Source organism: Equus asinus, chromosome 26 (genome assembly GCF_041296235.1).
Source record: "Equus asinus isolate D_3611 breed Donkey chromosome 26, EquAss-T2T_v2, whole genome shotgun sequence".
Classification (NCBI taxonomy): Eukaryota; Metazoa; Chordata; class Mammalia; order Perissodactyla; family Equidae; genus Equus; species Equus asinus.
Genome location: NC_091815.1, coordinates 31,907,262 through 31,920,806, shown reverse-complemented (window position 1 = coordinate 31,920,806; position 13,545 = coordinate 31,907,262). Strand labels below are relative to the sequence as shown.

Below are 13,545 nucleotides of genomic sequence, written 5' to 3'. Positions count from 1 at the left end.
AGGAGCCCCTCCCCAACCACACCTGTGACAGGCAGACGGACAGACACCCCTGCCCAAATGCCGAGCAGGCGCCCTCTGAGGGTTTCGAGGTGGAAGCCATTAAGAGTCACCTAATGAATTCAGGGCCTCCAGCCCCTTGCCTCCCACACTCAATTATTCAGTCGGTGTTCTTTTGTGCCTGGCTTCATTCATCCCTTGTATGTCTGTGAGATTCGTCTGTGTTGTTGAGCGTGTCAGTAGCTTACTCCCTTTTCAGTGCTGTGTAATATTCCACCATGTTATACTCCATAGAGCCTTCTGCATTTTATTGCTGATAGGCATCTGGGTCGTTTCAGGATGGGAACCTGTATGAATAAAGCTGCGATGAACATTCTCGTATGTGTCTTTGGGGAGATGCATGACCTGTTCCTCTCGGGTCCATACCTGGGAGCGGAATTGCTGAGTCCTAGGAGGCGTGCTGTTCAGTTGTAGTTTTCTGAATTGCTCAGAGCAATTTACACTCCCATCAGCATCGCGGGAGGGTCCTTCTGTCTTGATCTTTCTGTGTCTTTCTCTCTTGGTCTCTATCTGGAGCTCTCTGTGTCTCTGCATCTCTGTCTCTCCCTCTGTTAGTCCTGTCCCCACTCCCCTTCTCCTGTGTGACAGGCAGTGGTTTGCCCTCCTGACCCAGACTTCCTCCTCCCCCGCAGGACCCCACCACCCTCCATGGCTCCCCTGGCCTTGGTGGGGTTTGCGCTCCTCCTGGGGGCTCCCCCGTGCTCGGGGGCGGCCACCCCGACCCCCTCCCTGCCACCTCCCCCCGCCAACGACAGCGACACCAGCACAGGGGGCTGCCAGGGCTCCAACCGCTGCCAGCCGGGGGTCCTGCTCCCCGTTTGGGAGCCCGACGACCCGTCGCTGGGTGACAAGGCGGCCCGGGCCGTGGTCTACTTTGTGGCCATGGTCTACATGTTCCTGGGCGTGTCCATCATCGCTGACCGCTTCATGGCATCCATCGAGGTCATCACGTCAAAGGAAAAGGAGATCACCATCACCAAGGCCAACGGCGAGACCAGCGTGGGCACCGTCCGCATCTGGAACGAGACGGTGTCCAACCTCACGCTCATGGCCCTGGGCTCCTCGGCGCCCGAGATCCTCCTGTCAGTCATCGAGGTCTGCGGCCACAACTTCCAGGCGGGTGAGCTGGGCCCCGGCACCATCGTGGGCAGCGCGGCCTTCAACATGTTTGTGGTCATCGCCGTGTGTATCTACGTCATCCCGGCCGGCGAGAGCCGCAAGATCAAGCACCTGAGGGTCTTCTTTGTCACCGCCTCCTGGAGTATCTTTGCTTACGTCTGGCTTTATCTCATCTTGGCCGTCTTTTCCCCAGGTGTGGTCCAGGTGAGCAAGGACCCATGGACGCCTCCTTGATGCATGTGTGTCTGCACAATCCAGAGGGGTGGCTCCCTGGGCTTGGAGAGTCGATTCGTATATTTGCAGAAATGCGTGCTTACATCTGAGGGGGCTGCCAGGTATGGTTGTGCAGGTCACACACTGCACAAGGGCATTGGCCTGGAGAAGGCAAGTCAGGGCTGGAGTCCAGCGGGTGCTCTTAAGCCATGTCTGGATGGTGCTGCAGACTCTGGAAAGGGCTCATCTGCCCAGAGGGGGTGCTGTTTGGCAATATACCCATCCAGAAGGGGCACCTTTTAACTGTCACCAGGGTGCCACGAGTGCTAACACAGTCCCTGTGATCTGTGTTGCGCACGCTGCACGTTCACAGTCTAGCTAGATATGTCCACATGTTTTCTTACGCTCCCTGTCTTTTGCATAATTTATTCCCAATTTTGCAATAAAACATTCTCCATTTGCATAATTCATGCTACGCTTGCATAATCCAGCCTTGTGTTTTCTGATGGTGCTAATTGGCTCGGGTAACTTGGTGCAATCTGCATAATTTATCCATGAGCTTGTCTAGATCCAGCCCCACATCTGCAGCATCGAGCTCTGTATTTGCCAGATATGTCATCGTGGTTTGCATAATTCATTCATTATTCATAATTGACTTCTGACGTTAGGATAATTTATGCCGCGTCAGTGTAATTCATACTCACATCCAATCCAACACAGGTAGAAACCCGGTCCACGGCAAAGACTGCTTTGCCTAATTTATTCCAATAGCGAGACAAAATTTAGCCCCACAGCTGCATCATTTACATCCACATTCACATCATCGTTTGCCTCTCATTTGTCCAGTGTCTTAACTGGCATACTGCTGCCTTTAAAACATTTGCCTAATTTATTTCCCGCAGTCCCTACATTTGCATAATTTATTTATGGGCCTGGCCTAATTCCTTCACACACATGCATAATTTACTTTCGGCTGCCCAGGATCCATTCACACGCGTGTATAATTCATTCATGCATATCGGTAAGGTTTTGCCAGTTTCTTTCTAGGAAGGATCTTTGCAGATGCTCTAAAGGCAGCACTGAGGGGTCAGAAAGGACAGTGAGGAAAGGGGGAGACAGTGGCCCAGGGAGGGCACGGGGAGACAAGACAGTTGCTGCGATTGACTCATGACTGTCGTTCTGAGTTTCCTGGCTGCCACAGCGAAAAGTACAGAACGATGCGTCAGGCAGTTCTCGGGTGCTGTTAAAAAGGATGGTCTCCTGGCTTCAGTTTTCAAAATCGTCTTTGATGAGAATTTACGCTAAAACTGTGAAAAAGAAGTTTAGACCCCACGGGCGAGAGGTGGGGTAGGGATGGGGGTGGAGGAGAGAGTTCCCCCTAAGAAGGAGCTGTGGGTGGAGAAGCAGCCACAGAGGACCCCTTAGGGAGGAACCTGGACGCCAGAATTAGGAGACATTTTCAGGAAAGGACTGGCACGGAATAAAGATGCTGCCAATCCCTCCCAGATGCAGTGAACAGGGAGAGTGAGAAGCTGGGTCTGCCCCCAGCTTTCCTCTGCAGGTGCCGTTTCCACATCTGAACCATGGAAGGGGTTGGACTAGACCAACGCCTCCTGACCCTCATACCCAGTGTTCCCCATTTGTAACAGATATTTTGTTACATCCTTTTACGCTGCTCATGGAACATTCTTCCATAATACAGCCTCCAAGTTTGGTGCGGGGACCCTGGAGCTGGAGGTCTGGGTTCAAATCCCACCTCTGCTGCTTCCTAGCTGTGTGACCTTGGGCAAGTTCCTTGCCTGCTCTGTGCCTCAGTGTCCTCCCCTGTCGTGTGGGGGTCATCACAGTCCCGACTTGAGAGGGCTGCTCTGAGGACCAAGTGAATTGCTACGTGCGGAAGGGCTTGGAATAGCGAGCCTGGAACAGAGTAAATTTGAGCTGGTCTTCCCATTAACGAACGTGCCTGTGCAGTTAGCTTCCCCAAAAAGTCAGTCCAATGCCCGAACTTGATATAAAGGCATCTCGAATAGAACAGGCTGCATTTCCACATGCAGATGCTCAGGCAGCACCACGTTAAAAGTCATGACGAGGGAGCCAGACACGAGCACCTCAGCGTAATGAACAAGCTTGGCTTTAAGAGAAAGACCAGAAACCCTTCCATGGAAGGAGTCCAGCAGAGGAGCAGGTAGCCACGAGATTAAAAATGAGTGTCTTTGGCATGTTTTTTTTTTTTTTTGAGGAAGATTAGCCCTGAGCTAACCTCTGCTGCCAATCCTCCTCTTTTTGCTGAGGAAGCCTGGCCCTGAGCTAACATCTGTGCCCATCTTCCTCTACTTTCTATGTGGGACGCCTGCCACAGCATGGCTTGACAAGTGGTGCCATGTCTGCACCCGGGAACCGAACCGGCGAACTCCAGGCCGCTAAAACAGAACGTGTGCACTTAACCGCTGCGCCACCTGGACGGCCCCTCTCTGGCATATCTTAAACCATCCAGGAAAATGCTTCATAGATACTTAAAGCAGAGCTGAGTCTAGACTTCAGTTATTCTAAGCAGGGTTGTCACCAACCTGAATGTCCAGCAGATCGTTCTAAAGTCAGGTGGGACATGGTTCTGTATTGTGTGGGACTGTCCCACAAGTGGCTGGACATCCCCCTGGGGCCACATGCCCCCCCCCAATTATGGTGGCAACCCATAACCCCCCGAGATGTCCCATACTCCCTCTTGGGGGCGTTCTGCTCACCGAGATGGGAAGGCGTCCCACCCAGCTCCCAGGGTGGACACGTCCACTCACCCATTCCTTCCTTGAAGGAAGATGCGAATCTACTAGAATCACCTTTTATTGACTTGCAGGCAGGAAAACAACTCCTAGGCATTTGAGATTGTCTTCTGATTAAGAGAGAATCCAGGACCGGCCTGGTGGCACAGCGGTTAGTGCATACCTTCCGCTTCTTGGCAGCCCGGGGTTCGCCGGTTCGGATCCCGGGTGCGGACATGGCACTGCTTGGCACACCATGCTGTGGCAGGCGTCCCACATATAAAGTAGAGGAAGATGGGCACGGATGTTAGCTCAGGGCCAGTCTTCCTCAGCAAAAAAAAAAAAAAAAAAAAGAGGACTGGCAGCAGATGTTAGCTCAGGGCTAATCCTCCTCAAAAAGAAAAAAAAGAGAGAGAGAGAATCCCCCACAATACACACAGTGGCCCGTTCAATTAACACAAGGCGAGAGGGTTCATTTTACAGTTTATGCTGAGAACTCGGCTGCTCCCCACACCTGTCTGGTGGCTTTGTGTGGTTTCCCTGGTTCCAAGTCCTGCCTTTTCTCTCAGCCATCAGTAAACACGGGGCGACGAGGGGTTGCCACGATCGATCGGATCCTAAAAGATAATTTCCCTACCAGGCTCGCTTTAAAGACACCTCTGGGGCCATCCGGTTGCAAATACTCTTGAATCTTTGCTTCCTTATCTTTAAGGAGAAGGGTAACATTTGAGCCTCTACGTGAATATCTGCAAGGCGAACTGCCAAGTTGGCGGATGCTGCCTGTAGGGGCCCAGGCCTGTGCCAAGCCGTGGGCAGACTGTCGGGGACCTCACTGAGCCCAGGATAAGAGCGCTGGTAGTCATAATAATGGTGATGTTAATTCACGTCGCGAGTGTTTCCCACGCGTCAGGAACCCGCGATGCGAAGTGCCGGGGGTGTGTAAGCTCACTCCGTCTTGGGGATGTCCCCATTGCTCAGACGAGAGGCTGGGCCGAGAATCCCTCTTCTAGAACCCGGGTCTGAACTCGGCATCGCCCTTCTTTCTTGGGGAGGTGGCGTGTAAACACCGGAACTGGGTTTAGGAGTCTGTGTGATGACGAGCTAAGCCTGTGCCTCTTTTAGAGTCAGGATCCCGTCCCCAAAGACCCCACGAACTCTAAGGAAGGAGCAAGTCCGGGCGAGGGCCAGATGCACTGGCGGGGGGGGGGGGGGGGGGGGGAGCTCGGGGAGGGGCTGAGCAGAGAGCAGCCCCCGGGGCGGTGGGTGGGGTTGGGAGAAGTGGAGGCATCCCGGGTGGGACTCGGATGGGGGGCAGCAGGGAGAAAAAAAAAAAAAAGATGATGGAGGAGGAGCGAGGCAGAAAGAGACCCAGGCTCTGCCCGGTGGCGGCGCGGCGGGGAGCGCGGGGCTGGGGGGGTCCCCTGTCTGGCTGGGCGGTGGTGGCCGCGGTGGTCCGAGCTGCCGGCGCTCGGGCAGCTGGGCGTGGTCCTCGGCGCGATCAAAGGGGGCGAGATGGATGAATGAGGGGTCCAGGCGGGGGGGAGATGGGGAGAGGCGGGGGCGGGTCCAGGCGAGGATGGAGAGGGATGCGGAGGACCCGCGGCCGGGAGGACGGACGCGGCTGGCGGGCGGGCTGCGTGCGCGCCCCCTCCGTGCGCCGCGGTCCTGACCCGCGCGCGCGCGCGCCCCCCGCCCGCAGGTGTGGGAGGCGCTGCTGACCCTCGTGTTCTTCCCGGTGTGCGTGGTGTTCGCCTGGATGGCCGACAAGCGCCTGCTCTTCTACAAATACGTGTACAAGCGCTACCGCACCGACCCGCGCAGCGGCATCATCATCGGCGCCGAGGGCGACCCCCCGAAGAGCATCGAGCTGGACGGCACGTTCGTGGGCGCCGACGCGCCGGGCGAGCTGGGCGGGCTGGGCCCAGGCCCCGCCGAGGCCCGCGAGCTGGACGCCAGCCGCCGCGAGGTCATCCAGATCCTCAAGGACCTCAAGCAGAAGCACCCGGACAAGGACCTGGAGCAGCTGGTGGGCATCGCCAACTACTACGCGCTGCTGCACCAGCAGAAGAGCCGCGCCTTCTACCGCATCCAGGCCACGCGGCTGATGACCGGCGCGGGCAACGTGCTGCGGAGACACGCGGCCGACGCGTCGCGCAGGGCCGGCCCGGCCGAGGGCCCCGGCGAGGACGAGGACGACGGCGCCAGCCGCATCTTCTTCGAGCCCAGCCTCTACCACTGCCTGGAGAACTGCGGCTCGGTGCTGCTGTCCGTCACGTGCCAGGGCGGCGAGGGCAACAGCACCTTCTACGTGGACTACCGCACGGAGGACGGCTCGGCCAAGGCCGGCTCCGACTACGAGTACAGGTGCGCCCCCGGGGGGGGCGGGGGGTCCCCGGTGCCCTCGGGGCGGGGGGCGGGGCAGTGGGGTCGGCTGTTGGCAAGGGGCAGGTTCCCATGTCCCGCAGCCTCCAGGCTCCCTCCTGCGCCCATGCTTACCTGCCCTGGGCAGACCTGCAGGATGCATTCATTCATTCATTCATTCATTCTGGGGAGCCGGCTTTGTGTCAGACCCTGTCCCAGTCCTGTGACACCCGGCTCCCTCCTGCGCCCATCCTTACCTGCCCTGAGCAGACCTGCCGGATGCATTCATTCATTCATGCATTCATTCAGTCTGGGGAGCTGGCTTTGCCGGCAGACCCTGTCCCAGGCATGTGACACCCGGCTCCCTCCTGCACCCATCCTTACCTGCCCTGAGCAGACCTGCAGGATGCATTCATTCATTCATGCATTCATTCATTCTGGGGAGCCTGCTTTGCCTCAGACCCTGTCCCAGGCATGCAACACCCGGCTCCCTCCTGTGCCCATCCTTACCTGCCCTGAGCAGACCTGCAGGATGAATTCATTCATTCATTCATTCATGCATTCATTCACTCTGGGGAGCCGGCTTTGTGTCAGACCCTGTCCCAGGCATGCAACACCCGGCTCCCTCCTGCACCCATCCTTACCTGCCCTGAGCAGACCTGCAGGATGCATTCATTCCTCCATGCATGCATTCATTCTGGGGAGCCTGCTTTGCCTCAGACCCTGTCCCAGGCATGCAACACCCGGCTCCCTCCTGCACCAATCCTTACCTGCCCTGGGCAGACCTGCAGGATGCATTCATTCATTCATGCGTGCATTCGTTCTGGGGAGTCGGCTTTGTGTCAGACCCTGTCCCAGTCCTGTGACACCCGGCTCCCTCCTGCGCCCATCCTTACCTGCCCTGAGCAGACCTGCAGGATGCATTCATTGATTGATTGATTCATTCATTCTGGGGAGCCGGCTTTGTGTCAGACGCTGTCCCGGGCATGTGTCACACCGCCTGGACAAGGCAGAGAGCGTGGCAGGTCCACGGCCCACAGCAGTCCCTCCCACGTACATTATCTACCTGTGGGTTCTTGCACTGGACGGATTCCAGCTGCATGATGTGTATTGTTACTTGGGAGAACAAGGACCCTCCCCTGCCACAGCATCACTAAAGGAAGCATGTTTATTGAACACCTATTATATGCCAGGGCATACTGCGGTGAATAAGACAGCTGAGATCCCTACCCTCAAGTTGCAATAAGGTCATGAACTATTAAAGATGTAAAACCGTCAGGGGATGCTAAGCACGAGGTGGGAAAATTAAGTAGGGTAAGAAGACAGAGACGGTGGCCACGTTGTCCCCAGGTCTTTATTTAATTTAATTAATTTATTTATTTTTGAGGAAGATTAGCCCTGACCTAACGGCTGCCAATCCTCTTTTTGCTGAGGAAGACTGGCCCTGAGCTAACATCCGTGCCCATCCTCCTCTACTTTATCTGTGGGACGCCTACCACAGCATGGCTTGACAAGCGGTGCCATGTCCGCACCCGGGATGCGAACCGGTGAACCCCGGGCCGCCGAGAAGCGGAAAGTGCGAATTTAACCGCTGCGCCACCAGGCCGGCCCATTGTCCCCAGGTCTTTGGTTCCATCAGAAAGCCAGAATGCTTTTTTTTTTTAGGAGCTCAACATAAGAAAATAAACAAGTCAGACAGCTCCTCTGTCCTCATGCGGCCCGCGAGATTCCTTATTTGTAGTCCCTCTGTCCATGCCACACTCTTTCAAGAATCAGTGCCCCACACTCTATTTTGTTAAGTGACGTGCAGACTCTCCTGTAGTTTCCATCCTAATCCCATTGATCACGTGTCCACTATGCGCCAGAAGCAGATCAGGGCAGCGGAGACCGGCAGTGAACAAAACATATAAATCCTCGCCCGAGTGTGGCTGACACCCTCCTGGGAAAGACCATTAGGAAGCAGACAGCGAACAGGCAAAAATGTCAGGGAGTGGGAAGAACTGAGGAGACAACATCAAGCCGAGCCCGGGAGAGAGAGTGTTGCTGGCGGGACTTTGCAGAGCTTCCCCTGCTAAACTGCCGGCCACACCTCCGTTTCATCCTCTCCCTGGAGTAAAGCTGAGGCTGAACCGTTCACAGATCTTTGGTTCTGCCATCGGGCAGCAGCCAGTCCCTCATCCTTGGCCCTTCTCTTGCTGGGGGCCGAGTTCTCTGTTTCACAGATCTTGAAGAGAAGGAGTAAGTACGTGCTGCTTGGTGGTGGAACCAAAGAGCTAGGAAGCATTGACACCTTCCTACCCATCCCTGCTCTTCCATCCCAGTCGGCATTCACATTCATGATCGCTTATCAAGGCAGCTGAACTCCAGGACTGGGAGGGAGAACACCTGGGTTCAAGTCCGAGCTTAGCCCTGGACTGTGTTCCTTGGGCAAGTTCTTGCCTCAGTCTAGGCAGGCAGGGCTGCCATGTACAGTTGTTGAGGTTGTGCACTGCCCAAGAGCACTATCTCTAAGGAAGCTCTTTTCACATAGTGGCCAATGTAGATTCGTATGTCCATTATGACAATTTTCTGACTCATGGAAATAATGTTTCTTGAAGGAGAGAAGCCTTTTTCTAATTTGCCCACAGGTATGACATGGGCTAGGGTGGCCATGTGAGCCTCAGTTTCTCCAGATTAAACATGATCTCTGAAGCCCCTAAACAGCATAGCTCTTCCGAGATTCTCAGACTTAAGCTTCTATGATCCTAACATGCTAAGCATCTAAAGTCCTAAAATTCCAGGATTCCCACATTTTGGTATTCCAATCCAGTTTCTGACTGGATGGTTCTCCGAGTTTCATCTTCTCAGATTCTGTGCATCCAGTGTGGGAATATGAATCCTGTGGGTCTAGCCTTCTGTGATTCTGATGCCTGGTTTCTGCAATCCCCATGTTCTTTTTCTCCCAAACTTTTTATTTTGAAAAATTTCACACGGACAGAAGGGCTGCAAGAAGTCTGACGAGCCCTCACCTAAGCTTCACCCAGATTCACCAATTGTTCGTACTTTGTTCCATTTGCATCCTCCTCATTTTAATATATAAGAATATTAATAGGGCCAGTCGGGTGGTGCAGCGGTTTAGTATGCACATTCCGCTTTGGCGGCCTGGGGTTCGCTGGTTCGGATCCCGAGTGCGGACATGGCACCGCTTAGCACGCCATGCAGTGGTAGGCGTCCCACATATAAAGTAGAGGAAGATGGGCACGGATGTTAGCTCAGGGCCAGTCTTCCTCAGCAAAAAGAGGAGGATTGGCAGCAGATGTTAGCTCAGGGCTAATCTTCTTCTTCTTCAAAAAATAATATTAATAATTGGAGTACCATATGAGAGTGAGGTGCAGACAGCATGACCCCCCACCCACAGACATTCGAGGGTGCGTCTGCTAGGACTAATGACATTCTCCTACACAGTCGGAGTCCGATGACCACACTCGGGGAACTTAACCCTGAATCCGCATCATCACCCGGTCTACCGTCCTGGCCTGCGCTGCCCCCATTGTCCCCGTAACATCCCTTAGGGTTGAGTTTCCACTCCCGTCCTCTCTTCCGGTCTCTCCGGAGCCACACGCTGTGTCTGCTCGTCATCCCTCCTGAGTCTCCTTCGGTCTGAGCCACCCCTCAGGCTTCCCACGACTCTCATGAGCCCGACCCTCCCGAAGATGACGGGCCCGTTCCTAGAACGTCCCTCCCTCTGGTCTGTCTGACGCATCGTCATGAGCAGCTGCAGGCGATGCACGGGGGCAGGGATCCCCGGAAAGGATGCTGTGTCCTCCTCGGTGCATCATTCCAGGAGGCACCTGCCACCCGCTTGGCCCTTTACTGGTGACATCCGTTAACAGTTGGGCAAAGATGGTGCTAGGATCTCTCGTCCTACTTTCCCTTCAGTTGCCGTTGCAAACATCCCATAACTTGAGGATTCTAAGATTCTAACGTTAATATGCAAATCTCACTAGCTAAGTTTGTTGAGCGCTTCTTCGGGATTCACTCAATCCTTATGTCACCGCCAGGAGCTAGACACCCTCACTAGCTCCATTTTACAGATGAGGGAGCCGGGCTTAGAGCAGGCCCGCCCACCCTCTGGGGGTCCCCGGCCACCATGGACCGCGTTCCCCAAGCTGAGGGCTGCAGCCACGGGGAGCCCCTTACCCCTCCACTCCAGGTCTTGTCCTCTGCTTCTACACCTTTCCAGAATCTTGGGGTTCCCACTGCACCTCCCACAGGGCTGGGCTTCTCTTGGGCATCTGGAGCCCAGTCCTCTGTTCCCACGGCTCCCATCTCACTCCGAGTAAACGCCAAGGTCCTCACTGTGGCCCACCCAGGCCCTGTGACATCTGCCCCTGTTCCGTCTGGGACATCATCTCCCACCCTCTCCCCGTGGCTCCCTCCGCTGCAGCCACACTGGCCTCCCCGCTGGTCCTCAAAAGCTCCAGGCCCGCCCGTGCCTCAGGGCCTTTGCACTGGCTGTTCCCTCTGCCTGGAGCACTCCAGCCCAGGAAAGCCTATCCCCGGGAAGCCTGCCCTGATGGCATCTCCATCATCATCTGTTTAATGCAGGCCCTCCTAACCCTGATGGGTTCCATAGGGGGAGGCACCAACTCTGCCTTGTTCCCTTTCTGAATCCCCTCCCCTCGGGAAGCCCACCCTGATTCACCCTCAGGATTATTTGTTTCACGCCTGTCCGACCTCACACTTGTGAGTTCTCCGGGGGCGCCGCCCCCTCCTCCGGGAAGCCCGCCCCGACTCCCCCCACCGCCAGAGCCGCGGACCGAGCTTCACCCCTGTCTTCCCCCCTCCTCCGCCGCAGCGAGGGCACGCTGGTGTTCAAGCCGGGCGAGACGCAGAAGGAGCTGCGCATCGGCATCATCGACGACGACATCTTCGAGGAGGACGAGCACTTCTTCGTGCGGCTGCTGAACCTGCGCGTGGGCGACGCGCAGGGCATGTTCGAGCCCGACGGCGGCGGGCGGCCCAAGGGGCGGCTGGTGGCGCCGCTGCTGGCCACGGTCACCATCCTGGACGACGACCACGCGGGCATCTTCTCCTTCCAGGACCGCCTGCTGCACGTGAGCGAGTGCATGGGCACCGTGGACGTGCGCGTCGTGCGCAGCTCGGGGGCGCGCGGCACCGTGCGTCTGCCCTACCGCACGGTGGACGGCACGGCGCGCGGCGGCGGCGTGCACTACGAGGACGCGTGCGGCGAGCTCGAGTTCGGCGACGACGAGACCATGTGAGCGCGCCGGCCGCGGGAAGGGGCGGGGCCGCCGAGAGGGGCGGGGCCTGTGGGCGTGGCTGGAGAGTGGGTGGGATGTTCGAAGGGGCGGGGCCTGGTGGGCGTGGCTGGGGAGTGGGCGGGTCGTCCAAAGGGGCGGGGCCTGTGGGCGTGGCTGGGGAGTGGGTGGGTCATTCGAAGGGGCGGGGCCTGGTGGGCGTGGCTGGGGAGTGGGCGGGTCATTCGAAGGGGCAGGCCGACAAAAGGGGCAGGAGCTGGGTGGGCGTGGGTGGGTTGTTTGAAGGGGCGGGGCCTGGTTGGCTGGGGAGTAGGTGGGTCTTCTGAAGGGGCGGGGCCTGGGTGACAGGCGTGGCTGAAGAGTGGGTAGGTTGTCTGAAGGGGTGGAGCCTGGTGGGCGTGGCTTGAGAGTGGGTAGGTAGCTCTAAGGGGCGGGGCCTGGATGGTGGGTGGGTCTTTTTGAAGGGGCGGGGCTGGTGGGCGTGGCTAGGGACTGGGTGGGTCGTTTGGAGGGGCGGAACCCGGGTGGTAGGCGTGGCTGGAGAGTGGGTGGGTCTTGCAAAGGGGCAGGGCCTTGGGAATGGGTGGGGTCTGCTCTATAATGGTCAGTGCCTGGGTAGGGCCAAACCTCGTGAAATGGAGAGGTCTGGAAAGGCGGGGCAGGGCAGAGGAGGGAGGAGACAGGAGTGACGGGGCGGGGCCAAGTGATGGGATGAGACGTGAGCGGGTCTGGGAGAACGAGGCGGCAAGTTTGGGGAGAAGAGGGTGAGAGCGGAGGAGGAAGGGCCAGGTGAGGAGAGAGGGGAGAGGAGATAGGAGAGGGGCCTGGAGAGAGTGTGGAGGACTTCATTGGTAGCTGGTGGGGAGGGAGTGTGGCCTGAGGAGGGGGCTCTGGTGGGGATGAGGGGAGGGTCCTGTGGAGGTGAGACGGTGGCTGTGGAAATGGAGGGTGAGTCTGCTGAACGGAGCCGGTGCAGGGCCTAAGGCGATGGGTGGGGTCTGTGCAGAGACGCAGGGAAATAGACTGGGGTAGGGGAAAGGGGCGGGGCCTAGGGAGATGGGCGGGGCCTAAGGAGATGGGCGGGGCCTAAGGAGATGGGGCAGGGGCCGATGGAAGGGTGGAGCCTGTGGGCAGAACGAAGAACCTGGGGAGAGAGCAGGAGACCTAAGGGGGAGGTGGGCGAGGCTTTGAGAAAAGACTGAGTAGGAATATGGGGAACTGGGATGGTGGGGGCGGGGCCTGGGGAAGCTGGCGGGCTGGGATTTGGGAGGATGGGGTGGGGTCTGGGGAAGTGGATGCGTCTGTAGGCACACAGACACAAGCAGCACACACTCTGGCACATACGGACACACAGAGTCGCAGACGCGCACGCAGAAACAGAGTCAGGGCTGTTCACAGGCCCAGACACCGGCCACCCCCTTCCACAGATGTCCAGTCCCCCCATGTGTGCCTGCAGCCTCACTTCCCCCACCGCCTGCCTGGGATGCAGACGGCGCCTCCCCGCTCTGCCCGCTCCCTGCCGCCCCCGCGCGCCCGTCTGTCTCCCTCCTCCTGCCGCCCACGCTCCTCCCACCGAGCGGAGCCCCCGCCGCGCTCCTCTTCCCCCTCCTCCTCCAGCTCCGCTCGGCTTCTCACGGCGCTCCCTGTCTCGCATCTCTGCATCTCTGTTAATCTGTAGATCTCTGTCTCCAGTATCCAGCTCTCTGACTCGGCTTTTATTTCAGTCATACCTTTCCATCTCTCTCTCTCTCTCTCACTTTGCCTGGGGGTTGAGAACT

General features: G+C 57.5%; 1 protein-coding gene across 2 annotated transcripts in view; it reads left to right on the top strand.

Annotated features, from left to right (window-relative positions):
• The window catches only part of SLC8A2 (solute carrier family 8 member A2), a 33,200-nt gene that overhangs the window by 3,667 nt on the left and 15,988 nt on the right, over positions 1 to 13,545 (top strand). For both annotated transcript variants that reach the window (XM_070498814.1, XM_044760015.2), the window contains exons 2-4: positions 690 to 1,380; positions 5,845 to 6,509; positions 11,344 to 11,766. In XM_070498814.1, coding sequence (XP_070354915.1) covers positions 706 to 1,380; positions 5,845 to 6,509; positions 11,344 to 11,766 — 1,763 coding nt within the window. In that variant the 5' untranslated portion in view covers positions 690 to 705. The remainder of the gene's footprint in view (positions 1 to 689; positions 1,381 to 5,844; positions 6,510 to 11,343; positions 11,767 to 13,545) is intronic.